The following is a 21,318-nucleotide window of genomic DNA, read 5'->3' as shown; positions in this document are numbered from 1 at the left end:
CATCAGATTTTCTTAGCACCCATTCACCACCTGGGGAAGCAAAATGAAGCTGCCTTATGAGTGCTCTGGTGCCCATTGTTCTGGTTTTTTACTGTGAAGCTGTGTTTCACTGCCCTGGGAAATGGGGAGGAAGACAGGTGTGGAAATGCAAGATGCAAGGATGGCCCTATTTGGTTTTTTCGGTTCTCTTGGATGTCACATCCCTCATGCCACCTCCCTCCACTGTGCATCACAGGTATGTTGTTAAATATTGAATAAGTTATTTCTGAGCTATCTGAGAATTGTTTGTCCATCAGCCTGAAGTATTGTACACCCAGGGCAAAATGCTGGAGGTGGCATCCTTCGCCACAGCAGTGACACTGCAGCGTGCCAGTGTCTGTCTGGGTCTCCTGTGGGGTTTGCAAGATGTTTTCCTCCCTCCCCTCTGCCCTCTCCCCAGCAGAGCCTGTAACACATCACAGTCAGGCAGCACCTTTGCTGGGCCTTTTGCCTCCATATGCCAGAAGATGTTAAGTGAGTCTCTGCTTTTGAGGTTACATGACAGTGGGCCACAGCTGTGTATGCAAGACCCCAGCCTAGCGTGCGTGACCCGATACACCAAAAATATCCCACCACTTGACCTTTCCTGTGCTGGAAGAAATGTGTGGTCTGCTCAGTAGTCTACTGCATGCTATACCCATCTTGCATAGAGATTTGGACTAAATTAAACAGCTCTTGCTCAGATGAAAATGCCATAGTTCCCTTTGTAGGCAATTCTGTCAAATCTTCAGGAGCCAGGAGCGATTTGCCAGTGGAGGCTTTGTGGTGCTAGGCTTCCCTGAAGAGATGCTGTGATGTTTACTGCACATGCTCCAGTGCCACATGTTGGGGAGTTTGCACTGCTTAGCATATTTATGATAATTTGGCTCCCAGGGGCAAACAAGATACTCCTTATACCTCCTTCCTTGGGCTGAAGCACAAAGAAATTTCCCCTTGCTGCTTTGTAGGGGGGGAAATAATAGATCAAAGCTTCTTGCTAAACACTTTTAAAAATACACAGTGTGGATCTGTACATTTCTGTTCCCCCAAGGGACCCATGGAAAGCAGCTAGCAGCAGGTGATGGGAAAATGCTGTGTGCTGGAGTCTAGGCATTGTGCCTGACCTGCAGAGATTTGGGTGGGGCACTGCCATGAGTAATGTGACCTGTCCTTTATCCGTGTCATGTACCAGCGTGGAATGTATTCTGGTCACTATACTGGAGTTGTCATAATCTGCTGGACTGGATGTTGTTCAAGTGGATTAGGAAGTAAAGCCTTTTGGGGCTACTAGTCTGAACTTGAAAATAATGCCAATTAAGGGATTTTTAATATAAGTATCCAAATATATATGTAATTTTGGGTTGTAAACAGAGAATTTGGGCTCATGTTCTCAGAAATGTCACTGAGAAGTAGACTGTTTTAAAGAATCTCAGTGATCTAGAAATTAGGAACTCACAAGCAATTTTGAAGATGTGATGATTTTTATGCTTATATATAATATTAGATTTGAAGATTACTGTTTCCTAGGAGTAGATTTTCCAATTCAGCAATAACAAAGACATGCTGAACTTGAAACGTTGTTATTCTTCAATGCCATATAAGTGTTGGACAGCAAAGATAAAAAGAATAAAGATTAAGTGCATGGTCCTTTGTGTTAACTTTCTGAAAGCTGAATGTCAGATTTTCAGATTCTCTTTAGGCTGGAATGTGTGCTGGACTCATGGACCAGGCAAAAGGCTCAAGCAGCCTTTAGGCACCTTAGAGCACCCAGCTGTAGGACCAGGCTTCCAGTGGCAGAAGGGAGAGAGGGTGTACTGTGTGCTGCTGGCAATTGCTGGAGCATGGCTGTGTGCTGGCACCAGGAAACAAAAAGTCCTGTCCTACTGGCACCACTGAGGCAGTGGCAGCTCTCAGTGGCACCTGGAACTTGTGTCACTGGGGGTTCTGAGCTGGAGACCTTGCATCTCCTTGGCTGCCTGAGGAGGAGAGTGATGGCACTGATGCAAAGAAGTTCCTGTGCAAGACAGAAGCAGAAAAGTAGAACCTTGCCTTGTTCTTGCTCATACAAATTTCAGTGAGCCACACCAGTGCCTGGGGTGCCAGGCAATGTGCAAGCTGGAGGTGCAGACCCAGGAGGGCACATTGCAGCAGGCTGTGCTCAGGCAGCTGGTCTGTAGGCAGAAATATGAAAGGGAACCATTAAATCTTTCATCCTCTGTTCCTGCTGCTCCAGGCAATCCTGGCCTGGGTGGCTTATTAAAATCAATCGATGGAAAGAGAGGATGAGTTTTTCTCCTCAAGTTCTTTGGGAGATGACTGATGTGAACAAGGAGTGTCTGCCTTCTGCTTGTGTGAGGATTTCACATTTCACATGTGCATTAAATACTTCCCTTTACTGTCAAGTTTCACTGCATGGAAAGCTTCAGTGTTTTAGTTGCAGCAGTCAAAGGCACTTTTTTAACAACAAGTATCAGCAGAGTGGCTGATACTTGTTGTTAAAATGTTACTTAGGCAACATTTCTAATGCCTCAAAATGTGTAAGGCGTAGAGGATTTGTCCAATAATTTCAAGTAACCCTGACCATTATAGCTGCACATGAATCACCAGTGCTCCCTCCCACCTGGGGAAAAAAGAGAGCTTCAGATTTCTAATGTGGAAAAATTAGTGTCTCATTAAAGCTGGACAAGTTTGACATTTGCTCTCTGCCTGTGGTTTCAGGGCTTTTTGTCTCTCCAACAAAATAAGAAGCTGCTCAAATACATGTGATAGCAGCAACTGGAATGCAACTTTAGGAGCATCTTTGACCTTACCAGACAGAATGTGTTTGATTCATTCTGCAGATGTTAAAATAGTGCCAGAAATTTCTGGGAGATGACCTTAGAAATGATTCGTAGTTCTGACTTTTGTCCTCTAACAAAAAATGTGGTTGTACAAGTTAAATATCTTGCCCTTATGTACTTTAGTTTTCTAACCTAATGCAAGAAATAAATGTCTTGCTCTTTATTCCTTTGTGCATTGATTTCTCAGTGCCTTGGTGGTTAGGTGACATAACTACTATAATTGTTTTAATACATTAGCAGCAAATTATATATCGATGTTCTTTTTTTTCATTGACCTTTCTTTCTCAACATCATTTTCTTTTTTTTTGCTTCATGCTGTGTCCATGGTGGCATAGCACTATTAGAGGATTCGATTTTGAATTAAGGGCTAATCCTGCAAGGGTCCTGAGCACCGTTGCCATCTGCTGAATGCAAGGGAGGTCTGGGACCTCTCAGACTGAGCAGTATCTTGCTAGATCAGATAGCAATTTGCATTTACTGTTTCTGCTCAGAGACATCCTGACATTTTTAGTAAATTGCTGTGGAATTACAGATTACTGAGAAACTTCTACCTGTGAAAAGAGTTGCTGCTGTCAAATCGTTTTTCCGTTTCTGCAGAACAAGCAATTTTCTGATTACAGCTCAACTCTCAAACGCAGGACCTGTGTTTGCATTGCTGAAAGGTTTCAGAGCATTGCATAGTATTATATGAACTAAACCACACAAAAAATCTACGTGTAGCATTGCCTGGCTCGAGGTGTGTTATGATTTTTTCTCATTTTGCAGAAGGGAGGAAGAGGTGTGACAGGAGTTTATCAAGGCATTGAGCTTTCAGCACCGAGAGGCTGAAAAACTTGGAAATGCTTTGCTGTAGCCCTCATTTTGTTTAATTTGAACTAAGTGACTGATTATTTAAGATAGAAAAAACTGTTTATTCCCTATAGAATAGTAAGTAATCAGCATCCATTTTACTCAGGCACAGGGCTCGTCTGTCTGTTTGCCCAGCTGTAACCCCATCTCATAGGGCTGCTTTTCTTGGTGGCTGTGAGAGATGCATGTGGTAACTGTTTCTGATCAGTATGGTGTTGCTAACCCCATCAGTGAATATTTTCTTTCTAAAAAAAATATTTCCAATATGAGCTATGAGGTCAAAAGGTGCATTAGTGTTATTGATCCCAGCTTTTCAGTCATAGCAGGATAAAAATTCCCAAGGATTCAGCTGGTCTAGCAGTTGTCTCTTTTTTCCCAAATATATTCTGGGGGATGAGCCTCACAAAATGTTAGGGAAAAGTGTCTGGTCCTGCGAGGTAGGGATGATGCACTGAATGTAAATGAGAGCAGAGTTGTAGATGATTATTTCATTTGTAATTCTGGCTAATACTGGTAAGTGTATTAACATAAGGGGATGTCAGAAGCTGACCATATGGTCATCTTATCATCTTTGCCATAGTCACAAATGGGAAATGGCATGGCTAAAGGGTTTTAGAATTTGTTCTGTGTTGTCTAAAATACTTTTTTTTCTCTTCTTCTTTGTCTTTCTCAAAAATATCCCCCCACCCCACCCCCCAAGCATCAAAGAGATTTCATTGTCACACAAAATTTGCAGAATTTGCATTGATGTTTGAAAAATGTGTGTGTAGCCCCACTTGGACTTCATGCTGCTGGAGTTCCTAGATGCTGACAACCAATATATTATACTAAAGTTCTTACATGATGAGGATGAGGAAGATATTATGACCTCTTTTTATTTGTTACATTTCTGAAAGATAAGTTGAGCAGGAAGGAAGACACTTAGCAATTTCGTCTGCTTGGAAAGCAGAAGGTTTAGAGTGTTATATTTTTAATTCAGCGCATGGTTTTCATTCTCTGAGTTCATTCTCTCTCTCATACACATAGTGACAACCACAACTACTCTGTAGCATGACTAAGGCTTCCCACTACAGTGGCAAGAGTATTTTTCACCTATGAGTTACTGAGTTCCAGTGGCTTGTTCATTCAGGCAATTTTCTCTTTTTTGTTGTTGTTGTTTGGTTTCTCCTTCAATCTCCATACAGGTTTTGCCTCCACCAGCAAATCCTTGGAGAAAGCTGAATCACTGCTTTGCATAAAGTGGAAAAGGACTTGCATTCCAGTGCTTTATCTATATTTTCTTATAATCCGATTTAGTGTGGAATACAAGCCTGAAAAACCCTTAAATCTTTCTGTAATTCTTGCACGACCATTCACAATAGATTTGTACAGTGCAGTCTAAGAGATTTGGGTTCAGAATAGTGATGTTTAAAAAAAAAAAAAACCCCAAAGAAAACCAGATTACTTGTTTTTCCTTGCAGTTTAACAGAATTTCACTGTCAGTACCCTCTCCCCAACTAACAGTACATAACATATACAATCTGCAGAGAAAGGAATATAGAGTCTATATGCACAGTCTATATGCTTATACTCCTCTGTATAGAGGAATTTGCCTTTTGTAAGCCATGCAGTTATAAAGAAAGAAAACGTCAATGCATTGGATGTTTTAAATCCTGTTATTGCCTTGTTTTTCATAGCTTTATTTTTTCATAGCATTTAAATAAGCATATAATGGAAAGGATAGAACATGGAAAAGGAATGCTACAGAGAGTCTGAAAAGTTGCTTTGTAAAGTCTGATATGAAAAAGAGAATGGTTTCGGCTTATTTTTCTGCTTTTCTTTGTTTGTTTTTTCTTTTTCTTTTTTTTTTTTTTTTTTTATGGTAGCCATTGAGAAGTAAGAAACCAAAATCTATTCAGGATGTAGCAGTGTGATCCGAAAACCAGGACAAACTGGAATTTGTCATCAAGTTATCTCTCCTTGTGGTTGTAAAGGGATTAATGACTCAGGCATTAGGAATAATTATATCTGGCTTAGCTGGACAGTTTGTCTAATATTAGCAGTAGGGCAATAGATGTATTCTAAATGCAGCCTGAGCTATTGAGCATGTCTGTAATGTAGATGTATATGCACTATTGGTTTAGCTGTGGTGGTCTAAAGATTCTGGTTAATGCATGTGCAGGCTAGTAAATAAGATGTGAACATATAGATTGCTAGGTGCAGGTTAGTAAATTATATGTGAACATATAGATTGCTAGGTGGGTAGTTAGAGATGTGTAGCTATCTGTAACATTTGAATGTTTCCATACGTTTCATTCTTCACTCATTCTCTGAGGTAGCTTTTTTAATATTTGCTTTTTAGAGCTGTCCTCAAATATATCTAATTTAATCAAATGAATTTAAGTTTTACTCAGCATGATAAAGGCATTTCCTTTAGATTAAGTCTCTTTGAATGTTTATGTTACAAGTTATTAAAGTGAGGCTGCTCCACTGGTGCCTCACACCACTGCAGGACTTCAGGAAAATGCTCCAGTTTGAGAAGAGGGTACAGATGTTTGATGTAGCAACACCAAGAAGAGTACTGCCTGTCCTGATTTGTTAAATGTGTGTCAGAGATGATTTTTCTTTACAGATCTGTATTAATTTCTGTCCTAAGTCATAGTAATTGATAGCCTGCCTAGAGAACAGGGTAGAGAAAGGAGAAAAGAAACCATTGGAAAATCAGGTGTGGTGTGCAAACCCATGTAGGAAACCCTTTTTTTCCTCCTGGCATTTATAAATGTACCATCACCTTGAGCTGGTATTTATAGAGCTGTCTTCTCAGAGAGAAAGGGTTTCTCCTGCTAGAGAGGTAGATGGGCACACAGAAAGTAGCAGGGAATCCTGTCTGTTTTTTTAGTAGGTGGGAATACATGATGTGTTCATCTAAATATTTTATCATTTCCTGTGGCTGGGACCCTAGGTCCCCCTTCCCCTGGATGCCAGCCATTGTTGCTGTTGGCTGTCATCACCCTATACACACAATACAGTCTCATGTAGATGTATTGCTGGCTCCTTCAGGAACCAGCAGAAAGCAGATGTTCCCTGGATGTTTCACTGGGGTGAGAGTGTCTCTATGCTGCTCTTTCTACCCCTCAGCCACCCTGGATGTGTCTTGCAGAGGGATTTGATCATCACAGAGGAATGGGAGGAGCAGTACTAACTGTTCCTGGTGGAGCGGTGTCCATGCTTCATTTCACTTGGGAGGAGGAGGGGGCTCATAGCCTGGGAGAAACTGTCTCAGCAGAAGCTGGTACAAATGGATTATTTAATAACAAACAAGCACAGTGACTGCTTTTTTATTATTTTTATGCCTGTGGAACTCACACAGAATTGGTGTGGTGAGATTACTGCCTAAGGCTGCCCCCAAAGAGCTGCAAGAACAGGAGGCCTTGGGACTCATGCTGGTTCTGTTGCATGTCTTAATGAAGCTTTAAAATGCTTGAAATTGTCTTTGAAATGAAATATTCCATAGCTGCAGTTTAACTCCAGACTTTGTAATAGTTGCTTAGCCAAATAAAGGAAAATTGTGAGGAACAAAGAAAAGTTAGGTTGATGGCTAGAAGAAAAAGTTTAAATAAAAAATTCATGAAGAAGAGAAAAAAAATAGCATCACAGGCTTTTGCACCAAGATTTCCCTTCCAGTGGCTTTTCTCTTCCAACTATTACTGTGGATTTTATTCTCCCTGTTTGCTACAAACATTAGAAAACTTTTTCTGTAGGAATGATAGGAAAAATTTTTCACAAATTTAGGCAGAAACTGAAACACGGAGTAAAATTTTAAAAGGGGTATGCATTTCACTGCCATTCTGAGTGGGGGTATAGTGAACTCTAAATTATTAAAGAATTGAGGAATTGCATTTTGTAACTCTTAAATCAAATGTGACTAAACAGAAAAATCTCAGAAAGACTTTTGTTCATCATTGTCAGCCCAACTTGTACAGCCACAGCTCTTCCTCATTCAAATTTACTGCTCTAGTGGCCTTTAGTAACAAAATGAATAATATGCTGTGAATAAATCCTCTCATGGTTACCCTTTCTCTCCATTTGTAGATTAAGGCCAGCAAATCATCATTTGTGGACAAATATTAATGTCCAAAAGTGTCTGACAAATGTGCAGTTGTTTGTTTTGAGCAAATTATTTTTGAAGTATCAGTACACCCTCAGGTTTTGTGTTCCTGCTATGACAAAAAAAAATATTTGGGAATGAGTTTAAATTACAGGGCATTTAGGAAGAAAATATATAAGATAGTTACAGTAAACAGTAGGACTTCAGGGAAATACCTACATGCTAGTTCAGGCATTTTAAAATATGAATATTATTATTAAGTCTTTAGGTGATGTCTGGTAATAGATATTTAATCTTGCAAAAGCACTTTCATTGCTTACTTGTTAAAGTAATTTAACGGATGAGTGGTGGTATTAATGGACCACATGTATAATCCAGACTATTTTGTTCAAAACATTCCTCCAGGGTTTAAATTTCTAAACATGTTCATAGGCAATTTGAAGAAATTTAGCCCATACACAAGCTGTAGAAAATATAATTTATTAACTTTTCTTCTTAGTATTTCTTCTGCATTTAGAGGATAAAAGAAATCACTATGTATACATATGTGCAACTTTAAGTGGGCTGAGTGATATACCTTGTTTTGATGGGGTTGTTGGAAACCAGACTGTGAATGGAAGGACATGGAGGTGAACAGAGGGCTTAAAACTAATTGTAAGTTATCTGAGCAAACGTGCAGTTCCAGACTTTTCATCACTGTTTGGTTTGTTGTGCTGTTTGTGGTTTGTTTTTGGTTTTTTTTTTTTTTTTTTTTTGAGAGAGAGAATTGCATTATTGCATTAATAATGTCTATAACATAGTTCTTGCAAGAAAAGAAAACAAAATAGCAAGAAACTTACGTTATAGTAAAACCAGTCTTTCTTTCCATCCCAACACTTTGGGATGCTGGAAGAATTGACATCTGGAAAGCAGATTATCAGGTAATAACAATAAACATAAAAGTCTTTGCTAAACACTAGTTATTATAAAGTCACACTCTTTTGAACAACTAGAGAAGTTCTTTGATAATATTGAGGTTCTGCTTCAAAAAGGAATTAATTTATTTTCCAAACATGTGGCTGTGTTTTGCTGAAACTCGGGTATCACCTACACAGGGTAGGAAATTAGGGAAATAATCTGATGTAAACATCTCTTTGACTTTGTGAGGATCACTGCACAGTCACATAGTTCAATAAAGAACTAAAATGTGTTTGTTGACTCCAAGCTCAGCTGTTTCCAAATAAATGTTTGTGAAACCCCCAACTTTAATAGCCTCATTGTACCATCCAAAAGACGCGCAAGAGAATGAATAGATGACCTTTCAGATAGAGAACAAGCTGTTCACCATGTCTTTTCATTTACTGAGACAAAATGCTCTTTTTCTGCAGAGATAATACTTTCCACCATTTTTAACAATGTTGGGTAGAATAACGAGTTTAATTGTTTTGCTTCTGAGTGCAAGGGGTTTAACCTATGCCTCCTTAGATGGGGACTCTTTCTGGACCAGTACTGTTAAATGCATTAAGTGAGATAGAGTTATTTTAATTTTTTTAAAAGACACTGGAGGTATTTTGGGTCCCATGTTCACAGGGTAGGATGTCATTAGCTATCCATCCATGTTTATCCACGTGACATCTGTCTTTGAATGATACATGGATGAATTCTTATTGCCATTGTGCACCACAGCTAGGGGATCAATAATTTACTGATAAGGTCCAAAGCAGCTGTAAAGGAAATTGGTCTAAATCATTTTGAAATTGCAGTCTTGCTGTGGAAAGCCGCGGGAAGCTCTCAGTTGCACACTTGTACAAAAGCACTAGCTTGGACTGGAACAGATCACAAATGGGGAGAAAATCAGGATATGGAAATCAGGGCTCAGCCTTGTCTTCCCCATATGAGGCATGTTTGGCCCTTAGTGTTTGCAGTTGTAAATCCACCACTTAAATCACAACTTAGTATAATGCTAACTAATACCAGCTAGTTATACTGGTAAAATAGTTTTGCTCTACAGTATAACTGAAATCACTTTTTATTGTTCAGCCTCTGTCCAGGTTACTGTTCTTATCTGAAAAAACCAGAGCTGTTCTTTTGTTAAAGGAAACACGGTGTGTTTGCTGAAATTAAAAGAAGTACAGTCAAAAGGCATCCCTCAAAACTTGAGAGAAATCTTACAATTTGGAAAAAAAAACCACCACCACCACCAACAACAATAAATAAAAAAAAAACCCAAACCACCAGAGGAAGAAACAGAAACTTTTTTTTTGTGGTTACGAAGACCAATTACATTGCAATAAAGTTTTGTAAGGTAATTGCAAATTGCAATGTTTTCAATAAAGATTTCATTGTGTGAACCAAATACTCTAGATCATGCATTGTGCATGAGTAGTTTACTAAAACTAGAGTCAATTTTTTTTAAAAAATTTGTAATAATTAAATTTGGAAGGGAGCTGTGAAACCATCGGGTCGAACCTGTGCTGGAAGCAGCTTCAGTTAGATCAGGATGCTCAGAGCTTTGCACAGGCAAGCCCTGAATATAGTGATGTTGGACACCATGCAGGTAACCTGTCATGTTTGGCCTCTTCACAGGAGGGAAAAATAAGTATCTTAACCTAGACAAATTTTCTTTTGTTGCCATCTCTGATGGTGGTCCCATCATAATTTTGTAGCACACCTCCAGTAAAAGTCTGGTTCGGTCTTATCTCCATTCTGCCACTGGGGTTTTGAAGACACCATGAGATTACCTTGAGCCCTGTCACCCAAGAGCAAACCCAGTGCTTTCACCTCAGTGATGTGTGCTGTAAAGGTTTGGAAAAATCCTAAAAATAGTGTGACATGGGAATGAGGAATGAAAAAGTTACACTGAAATCCTAAACTGTCTGTTTGTCCTGACAACCTGAGGTGCTAACAGCTTCACTGTGTAGGGTTGGTCTGTTAGCACGCAGCTTCAGCCTGGTTTTGTGACACAGATAGAAAACCAGGAGGAGAAAAATCCTTCATTGATACAATTGAACAAACCTTAGAGAAAACTTCTCAGCACTTACAGTGATGCCCACAGGACTAACCAACCATCTAAAGATTTGAATGTATTTATTCTATGGTTCTCAACTGCTGTGCATAGATGCTAATCACAGTTCATGGCAATCCTAGTTTTTTTCCTCTTATTAGTAAAAGCTATTCTTCTGAATTTCCAGAACAAGCTTATGTGTGGAAGGCTGCTTTGTGTGCAGCTGAGCTAAGCAGGATGGCAGTGTTTGTTATAAGGACTCTTTCTTACTGGTTCCTGAACTATGATGAATTAGATTGTGCATACTTGTTCCTGTTGGTGCTTTGGGAGCTGAGGATGTATTTGTTAAGTAAAGGAACTGACTTCTGCAGTTAACTTTTTGAAACTTAAACCTTTATGTATTCTGTATTCTTTTGGAGTTTTTTTTAAGGGCGGGGGTCCTGTTCCTGCCATGCACAGTAACAGGAGTAGATACTTTCTTCCTGCTCTTGCTAATGTATTGTACCTTGGGCTTTTTTTTGTCTTCCTCTGCAGAAACTCTCCTGGATGATTTCCTTCTCACATACACGGTTTTCATGACGACTGATGACTTGTGCCAGGCCCTTCTGAGGCAATATCCTTTTACTGAAAGCTGTATTCAGGGGGGTCACACATTTACTCATAGTTTTATCTAATGTTGAGCCTTATATCAAAACTACATGCTTGGTTTTGAGACAAATGCCTAACTCATAGCAACAATGCAATGTTGCAATGAGTTAGGCATTTGTCAGCTTTTTTTGAAGATAAATAAACTTTTATAATGGTGACAAGGTAGAATTTAAATAGGGGTTAAAACCTCCCCAGGTTATGTTAATTCATAGAATACCTACATGTGCATAATATATTACAGAATACGCAATGAGAAAAAGTAAAGAAGTTTACAGTCTCTGCTCCTTTTATCATCTTATACAGGATATAAATCTTAGCTCATTTTGAGATAAAAGAATTATTTTCATGTATTTCTAATGACTTGGATAAGCTAGTAAGCTATGGATCAATGTTTGAATAAACTTGTGACTATAAAATGAACCTTTTGTTCATTTGTTTGTTTGCTTGTTTTTTTAAATCTTTTCCCCATCTTTAAATTTTGTGCTGAAACCATCAGTTTTTTCCCTTACAAGACAAAGAACCATGAAGAGACAGGAACAGTGCATAAAGTGGGTGTCATCTGACATTTGGTGCTCCTGCCTTATGAATAGAGCGAAATGGTAGAAATAATATTTTACTTTTTTTTTTTAATTTTAATAGAGTCACTTCTGCAGGTAGTATAATTTGTACAGACAAAAAGAAACTGACTTCCTTTGCCTGATTTTTGTGTTATTGTTACACTTCGCCCTTCTTCCCACAGACATTTACGTTGGCATCGGTGTACAGGGCAAAAGTTCATTCTCAGTTCTGCAGAAAATATATGACTGAACATTGTATAATTCCTTTTGAATTGATTTTACTTTTATAGACTCACCTCTCTAATCTGTAAGGGAAAAAAAATCCTCTTGGCACAGGGGATGAATAGAAATTCCTATTACTGAGAATTCATTCCCAAAAATTATGAAACTCCTAAAGCTCCAGACAGGATAAAACATTTAAAACTGAATAATGCACTGAAAAAAACCCTTTTTTTAGCAAATGAGATTACTGCAAACTCTTTGCCAGCAGTCAATTTTAAAGTTTCTTTGAGTTCTTATTATATGTTCCTTAACCTGCTGCACCTATTGTGCTAAGAACCACCAAGGGAAAGAAGATGACTCTGATGTGTCCTGTAGGAAAAGAAAAGTCTTGCATTTGGTGTCTCAATGGACTTCTCTCTACAAAGACTGGTTACACGAAGATGAGCATTTAAAACAATTTTTAAAGGTATTGAAACAATTTCTGTGATGCATTTCATTACTGTTTAATTACATACTGTGTCTAAAAAGCCCCAACAGGAAAATCTATGAAACATATGTTTTCATACTTAGATCTTCTCCATTAAATCTATAATATAAAATGATTTACATATGTCTTCTTTAAATGCCTTAAATATAGTCAGTTTGAACAGAAATCCTGTATGGTCAATACAGTCAACATTAAAAGCATTACTTTAACATACGAAACTTCTGGAACTCCTGTGGTCACTAGAAAATGGGAAAAGTTGGGAAGGTAAGAAATAAAACTACAAAGATGTGGGCATTCCTTGGACACACCAATCATGTCTGTCAGAATAGGGTCTGCAGTCAGTATCCAGAGGATCATGGACATTGAGAGTTTTGAGGTGATGTAAGAGATGATACTTTGACTGAGAAGTGAAATCCTATTCCATGGTGTTTGCTGGGTGGACATGGAGAGCAGCATAGCTTTATGTATTTTTGAGAAATAAAATTTTGTTCCTTACTTGTTAGCTAAGTTCTTCTCATATCTCTGTATGAGTTCCAACAGCTCTTACTAATTAATTAATTAAGCCCTTGTTAAGTTGAAAATAGCACTGTTGTTGAGAACCTGAAATCAATCTGGTTACTGATTTTCTTTTTTCAGTATGTATTTTTTCCCTGCTGGTTGAAAGGTGCGGGTATTTTAGGAGACTTTGCAGTATCTTACACTTTTACTGCTGAGGTTCTTTGTCTGTGACTGGAGATCTTCTTAAAGGTCTTTTATCTCTTCAGTCACTTGCTCAAGACAAAGGCAATGTGGACAAAATCTTGAGATTCCTTCTTTTTGTTTGTTTTGTTTGTTTTGTTTTGTTTTTTAAGTAGTACACACCAGATAGGGAAGCAGAGACCTTAGGATTTTTGCTTTTTGGTACTAGATTGCTGTACTGGAAAGAGGACATCATTTCAGGCATCAGTTATGTCACACTGAGTTGCAGCTTTCTGAATGCTTTCTGGCCATGGAGGTGTGTGACTGTGCACTGTCTCACAATTCCTCTTCTGGAAGCTTGTGTGTAGTATAAACAGCAATAATATTAATGATGGTTGTAGCACATGTGCAAAACCAACATACAGGGTCATAGGCTAAAATCATTCATGCAGAAATCTTTGAGTGTGGGGGCTAAAGCAAACCTGGTGACTCAGCTCATGCATGTGATCCTTGTTTCTTAGAAGGGAAAGGGAAGGATCTACGTGCAGATGCAGAAAAACTGTAGAGAAAATATTTCCTAGATTTTCAATCATGACAATGTCTTCCCCCAAAATTAAAATTAAGGTTTATTTATGTGTTAGTTTACAGCTAGGAAGAATTGTTGAAGTTAGTGGGAGGCATCAACTCAGTTTAAAATGCATGCAAATATGAGGAAAGGTAAAGTAGAATATTTGCCATTTTAAAAGTCTTAATCTGATGAACATATTTGTTATTATTTTGGATAAGTGATGATGGTGTAGTGTGCTGTCATGCTTCAGAATGTGTTATGCTGACCTAACCAGGTTTTATGTAATAGCCACATGTGGTGTTTTAAATTTTCCTGTTTATAGACAAAATAGTACAAGAATTTTGTGTTCTTGCTGGGTACACAGTACTAAGTAAGAGTGTTTTTCCACAGAATATTGAATATTGACCAGTTTGTCAATTTAAACAGGAACATTCTCTCCTTACATGTTTTGCATCAACATAATGATAAAACTTGTTTTAGTAGGATAGTGCCTGAATTGACTTAGACCACTGATGTGATGCCTTAGATTACTGTTTGAGTTGTCAGTGTGCTAAGGCACTGCTTTGTTTTGTAGACGATATACAGAAATGTGTTAGATGATGTGTATGAGTATCCCGTTCTTGAGAAGGACCTGAAAGAATTCCAGAAGATACTTGGGATGCATCGCCGTCAGTAAGTATTGATTGTATTAGTGATCAAGTCTTCTTTTATTCAGAGTGTCATTTATTTTTGTTGCTATCTTTCTGTAATTCAGTCAAGTGATGAGTGGCATATTCAGTTTTACAAATCGTCTCTTCTTAAAACTAAGGCTAGATTATTCTATTTTTTCTGATGTTTGTTGGGCAGTGTTTGTGACTCAACACTCACTCCCATCAATTTCACTTGGGATTACTTACAGACAGAGCAATAGTTTGTGAAGAAGCTGGCAAAAATTCCCTCAGAAGTTGCAGTCTGTGACTTCAGATGGTACCTTCATTCTCTCTGCAGTACTGAGAAGCAAATCACTTGGAATAGTCATCTCAGAGTTATTATTTTACTAATAAATATGGCATCTATAAAATATATTTCAGTGGCATGTTTTTCCAACAAATGGAGGTTGTTTCCATGGTTTGGCCATTGGGGAAGTGGAAGGAGCTGTGCCCTGGAGGCTGACCCTGGGTGCTGTGTTAGCCTACTCCAACAGCTCATGAGCTGGCAGCATTGCTTTTCAGCACATCGATTATGCAAGCCAAAGGAAAGTTCTCTGGCTGAGCCAGATGCCTTTAGTTTTTCCTGAAGAACCTCTGGGGCAGTGACCATTTACTGTTAAAAACTTCCTGATGTTGTAAAGTTTGTTATAGCTAAAACTTCCTTTTCCTAAGCTTTGGCTGGAAAGAATAATTGTGATTTTTCCTTTTTGTTTCAGCACTGTAGATGAGTATTCACCTCATCGAAAGGTAATGCCAACTTTATTGTTGCTGATGGCTAGTTAATTTACCATCTCACTTTTTTTTCCCCTCTGCCCACTTCTCTCTCTTTTCTTGGCTTCTTAACTGAATGTGCCTGGTGACCAAAAACATGACAGGACACATCAGAGAGGTTAGACCTGCAATGCTGCTTAAGGAACATTGTTTTTTTCCTTTGAGTGCATCCTGGATATCAGCAGTGTGAGCTAACCTGCAGTGGTTGTGACAGCATTAGCATGTTTAACAAGATGCTTTGAGATGTCAAAATTCAGGAGCGGCCTGGGAGGGTGTCCCCACAGGGCTAGAGGGATGTAGCAAGCTGGGCAAACCAGGCTGAACACAGACATTGATGTGGATGTCATGTAAACAAAGCAAAGGGTGGATTTGTTGTGACAGGGACAGACAAAAAGAGAGGAACATGAATCTGTCTGTCTGACTGGAGGGAGAAGTTGCAGCCAGAGAAAGTTGGTGTACAAACTGCTCAGAGGTGAATTGCTGTGTTTGTCAGTTTTACTGGGCTGAAGGTGAAGTGTGTAATAAGCTTAAAATGTTCCTGCAAAAATGTGGAAAGCAGAACATGAGATTGTAGTGAAATTGCTAAATAGGCTGATTGCTACATGGGAAATGTATATAAGAAGTGTGTAAGAAATGGGGTCTGAACATGAATACAGAAAACCTTGAATTGTGCAAGCTGCTTAGCTTTGGTATGTCCTGCTTCCTCCAAAATCCCCACCTTGGCCATTATTTAGTAAGGCAACTCCCAGTTTACTGCTCCAAGAAAGGGTGGGTGTACTTCCTATGCAGAAACCTTTTGGCCAGACATATGGGTTAAATGCTGCATTCCGTGAATTACTGCTTTGTAAACAGTAGGGATGCAAAAAATCACTGATTTTTTTCCCCCTTTGTTTCTTTTTCACTCCTTCACAGAATAAAACCTTTTTCCACCAGTTCAGTGTAAAGGAGAACTGGCTGCAGCACAGAGGAACTGTGAATGAAACAGAAGAAAGTGAGTATAAATTAAAGAATGGAGGGAAAGCTCAAAAGCTATACAATTGTTTCAAAAGGACTTCAATGCAAATATTCTTTAGCTGACGTATAGCTTTTGAACAAGACCTTAGGGACACAAAAGAAGAAATATTTGACAAGTTTTCCTTCTTCCTCCTGGTTGGCAGGGCTCAGCAGTGCCATGATATTTCAAGGGGTTTTTTAACCTGTCTGGTTCCTCCAGCACCCCTTGTCACAGTCCTGTGTATGTCCCAGGTGTGCTGGCAGCCCATCCACCAGGCATTAGTTCTGCTCCAGTTCATGCTCTTGGTCTCTTGACCTATATCTTGGCTGTGAAAGGTGAATGAAGAAGCCTGTCACATGAAATGGGCCAGGATCTGCCAGCACTGTGAACGTGCCTTAGTTCCTTCTCTGCTCAAAAACATCTCTGCATGGAGTGTGAGGTGCCACTTCACTTTAATGCCAGCCATTTCCAAAGGCAATTCCCTGCATTGCTATTGGTACTGTAAGGCAGTGAGGCTGTCACCCTCCTGCAATGCCTGAGCCAGGAAGGAGGCAGAGAGGAGAACACTGTGTACACAAGCAGGGAATGGCAGAAGGACCTCCTACCTGGCTCTTTGACAGTAGATCTTCATTTCTTACTGGGAACAAAGCTCCAGAAGTTCACTTGAAGTCAGTGTATTTTTAGTGCTCATTTGTGACAGAATAAAAACTGAGCTTGTTCTACGCCAAGTCAAAAGACTTGCACAGTGTGTGCTGCTGATAGATAATCCTCTTTTTGTGCTTCACATGTAGGGGGTTTTGAGGTTTATGTTACCAAGGCTTCTTCTAAAAATGTTATTTGTGGATGTGAACCCCCACACTCATTATTTTTTTTGAAGTTGGACACAGCTTGTGGGTGACTGGAAAGGAAAGTGTGCTGGTGTGAGAGAGGGGACAGACCGTGTGACTGTGGTAGGACAGCCACCAGGACAGGACCCAGCAAGGCCAGTCCTGACTGAGTTAAATTGCCTTTATCTCACTGCTTGAGAGCAGGAGCCATGGATTATGATGGGATTGAAGGAATGAAATAGCCAGAGTGAAGTTGGGGAAGGGAGAGACAGATGCAGAGGGTGGACATCTAACATGTGTGGTTGGATTGCTGTCTGGCTGATGGTGCTTGTGAGGATGGGTCTGTCCAGCTGCACTGTGCCACTTGACCAGAGGTGTTTTATCCTCTGTTGCAATCATTACCAGAGCAGCTTGCAGCCCATGGCTACTTCCTCCTTCTGACAGGGGAGCAGCACAGGCTCCTGGAAGAGATGATGTGGTCCATCCCAAGAGATACCATAGACAGAACATTGGAAGGGTGTGAGGAGGAGAATCACGATGGTGGTTGTGCATGAGCATCTGACCTGTGGGTTGATTTAGTTCAGTGTTAAAAGAAGGATAAATCAATAGCCCATTTATAAAATGACATCACTGTCATTGTCCCTTTGCAAATGACCAAGAAGACATTTCAAACAAAGTCATGTAGCAAGGTGTGTCAGTTTGCATATGGAGTCCAAATACTCCTATCAGATTTTTTAAAATTTATTTTTTTACCTCATAATTTAAGGTGCAGTTGGATGTCTCCATCTTCATGATGTGTATCTATTCTGATAAAATATTCTGCCATAGAATGAGCATCTCATTTACTCTCTGTCAGCAGAGACAGGTTAAAAAGGAATTATAAAATCAAATAGCTTTTTTTCCCCAATACTCAATGTTAAGTGCCTCCTTCATTCTCATATTCATTTTTTCTTTATTACAACAGGAAAAAACCCTGTTCTCAAGGATAGAGTTCTTAACTGCTTCTGGCATAGTCTTCACTAATGAAAGTGCCCTGAAGCCATGAAGATCTGTAGGACAAGCAAAGAGCTATTGCTACATACATCTGTCAATAAAGATAATAAAAAAAATACAACAGTTCTGGAGAAGAAAAGTTGTCCTGTGTTGGCATGGTAGCAGCCTGTCTAGAATAAGAAGTGCTAGAGGAGAAGGAAATTGAAAGTTTAATTGAGCACTGAAGTGAGTGTGAAACTAAGAGCTGTGACGATTCTGATTAGCAGATGTAATTTTCAAAATATTTATGCAAGTCTGCAGCTCAGTTTCTTCCACTTAAGTGTGTTCAGCCATATTTCAAAGAACTAGCTAGGGCAAACTCTGCAAAAGATGTAAACCTAAAATTCTGACAGGCAGAAAGAGTGTACATCCCTTTTCTACAGCATTCCCAGAGCTGAACCAACTCATGGACCTCAGTGGGAGTAGTGAGCCCAGGGAGTTTCTCCAAACCAGTCCCATTAATATGTGCTGCTTGTGATTCAGGAAATGAGTTGTCAGAACTGATTGTATGGCAGTTAGGGCAGTCTCTGCTGGTGCTGAAATACTCTGGCAAGTTGTTTAGATGTCTAGACAGATAAGCTATCAGGAATGGTTGAAAACCTGGGAGCAATGTTCTTGCAAAGCTTCCTGTTCCAGGTAGAAATGGAGGTCCAAAATAATTTCTGCAGCAGACATGAAGTATACTGAAAGGGCAGTGATTTATCTGAACCTAAAATGAAGGGAGAAAAAATGGCAACAGCTGAGTTTCAAAGAAGATAGGCAGTGAAGGAAGTTGTCTGTGACAAATCCTCAGGGTAGGAGATCTTAAATAGATATTGCTGTGGGAGTCTATGTTTCCATTTGCCTGTCTCTCTCATTTCTCAGGGAGAGGAAGCGGGGAGGGGAAAAATGGTGATGTTTCTGCTTAGTTTCATGTCCTTTGTGTCAGGGTGCAGTGGTTGCCCTTCCAGCAGCAGCCAGCCAGCTGAGGCGTTGCAGTGGTGGGGTCTGCAAGTTTGTTCTTTGCTCTGTTCAGGTATCTCTGCCTACAGCTGAGCATGTCTTTGTTCCTTTGTGCAGTTTTCTGCCGTGTGTATATAACAGAGCACTCCTATGTCAGTGTGAAAGCTCAAGTGTCAACTTCAGCTCAGGAGATTCTGAAGATCGTGGCAGAAAAGATCCAGTACCCGGAGGAGGAGTTGGCGCTGGTGACAGTCTCATTCTCTGGTGGTGAGTAACTTCCCTTCATTTGACTGCTTACCTCTTATTGCATCAGGTAAGGGAGGGCTGGCATTTTCTGATGCAAGGATACAACTGTTCCTCTGTGGGCCCACAGCTGGATGACCAGGGGAACAATGAGGAGCTGCTTCCCAGAGACTTGTTTCCATGGCAACAGCTCTTTCTTGGGTACTGTGGGATGTAGCATCTCCTGGCTGGGAAGGGAGTGTAAAGAACTCTCAGTCTCCAGCAGTATTGCAAGGTTTTATTTCTTTTGCACAGATGAATCTCCTATTTTGGAATTTAAATTAATTTTGAAGGCAATGAGGCATGGTTTGCCTTGAAAATAGAGACGGGAATAGCAAATACTATATGCATGGCTGTTTCCTCATTTATGGCATAGGTAACAAATATTCTTGAGCTGAAAGGAGGAAGACATATATTTGCACAATTGAGATACTGGAAGCAATCTCAGCAATATTTTGTAAGCAGCAACTGACATCTTTTGCCTATTCTTTTAGTGTTAGTCATTAAATAGAAGGGCTTATTGTCTTTTTTAAGAAAGACTATAGCAATCGTGGAGTGTTACTAGGGACCAGCCAAAGTCCCAAGATCTTCTTTGATCTTTGGCAGGTCTCAAGCTCCTTGGTCAGATTGTTTTGATCATTGTGGTGTTTTTTGGAAGCAATTTAACTAGGTGCATAGAACCATGAAGCTGGATCTACAAAAGGACTGAGTGTAGAATATCTTGGCAGTATTCTCAGATAACATTAGTTGGTGTTGACCCCCTAAGACAAAGGATGGGTCTTTTAAGTTACAGCACTCATTGCTACTACTTTGTCAGTCTAGTTAAATGAAATACACACAACTGCTGGCTTGTTCTGTTTGTATCTTTGATTCAGAACTGGGAGGTCACTTTTTTCCCCCCCATGCTAAGCTCAATTAAATAAACCTATATTTGAGTGCACTGATGTGTGTGTCAGGGAGTTGGTGCCCTGCTCTGGTTGCTGAGACCCTGGGCACAGAGCAGCCATTGGGAGCATCACACATGGGTGTCCTGGCCATCCAGGCTATATCATTTTCAGGCATATTCTTTTTACCCTTGTGTGTGCCCAAACTCCCCTTTAGTGCATTTCACAGCACTGAGAAATCACTCTGCTGCTGTTGTTTTTCAGGTCTTTCTCTCCTGTTCAAGAGCAGGTCAAGTTTTGCTCTGATAGCAATAAATCTGGTTCTAACTGCCTGCTTAGCTAAAGAAAACCAACCATTCATAAATAATGAAACACACTATATTGGTTCCCAGGAAAGCCACAAAATGGAAGTGGTTGCCACTTGGTTTTCAATGAGAGACAGTAAATAACATGCAGGTAAAGTAGGAAAGCCATTTGTACATGATCTTTATAACCCCTAAAATGTTATTTAGTTACATTGCCTGAGTTAATTTGAAATACAACAATATCAGTCTTTCTTCTTATGCATCCTTTACTGCAAGTAATAAACACCAAGCTGCTCTGCTTTTTTTTCTGCTTTGTGTTTTTGCTATTTGTGTGACTTAGAACTCTTGTCTTTCATCCACTTGGAGGGCAGCAGTATGAACACTGGAGAACCTGTTTTTATTGTAGTCCAATAATGGATAAGCGAGCTCTTCATTCAAAATTACCTTGAAAAAACATAATTATAGTTCAGCTAATGTATCTGTGCATCAATGGATAAGTGAGCATGGATAAAAGGGAAAGCTGTCTGAAATGATATTTGGCTCTCAGACTTCTCCTGGTTCTACTCCTCATGGGCAATGCAGAGTCCAGGGTAGCTGTCAGTGTTCTCGGTGTAGTAGTGGATCTACCATGTATCTGGTCTCCAGAGGATTACTT

At 39.6% G+C, this 21,318-nt stretch overlaps 1 protein-coding gene across 1 annotated transcript in view; it reads left to right on the top strand.

The window, feature by feature from the left end:
* The window catches only part of RAPGEF5 (Rap guanine nucleotide exchange factor 5), a 157,100-nt gene that overhangs the window by 109,174 nt on the left and 26,608 nt on the right, over positions 1–21,318 (top strand). The window contains exons 12-17 of the mRNA XM_077175973.1: positions 11,312–11,390; positions 12,526–12,670; positions 14,512–14,609; positions 15,343–15,373; positions 16,310–16,388; positions 19,310–19,459. Of these exons, the coding sequence (XP_077032088.1) occupies positions 11,312–11,390; positions 12,526–12,670; positions 14,512–14,609; positions 15,343–15,373; positions 16,310–16,388; positions 19,310–19,459 (582 nt within the window). The remainder of the gene's footprint in view (positions 1–11,311; positions 11,391–12,525; positions 12,671–14,511; positions 14,610–15,342; positions 15,374–16,309; positions 16,389–19,309; positions 19,460–21,318) is intronic.

The sequence above is a fragment of the Agelaius phoeniceus genome, chromosome 1 (assembly GCF_051311805.1).
Source record: "Agelaius phoeniceus isolate bAgePho1 chromosome 1, bAgePho1.hap1, whole genome shotgun sequence".
NCBI classification, from domain to species: domain Eukaryota; kingdom Metazoa; phylum Chordata; class Aves; order Passeriformes; family Icteridae; genus Agelaius; species Agelaius phoeniceus.
Note: the sequence above shows the minus strand (reverse complement) of the source record. Positions and strands in the feature narration are given on the sequence as shown.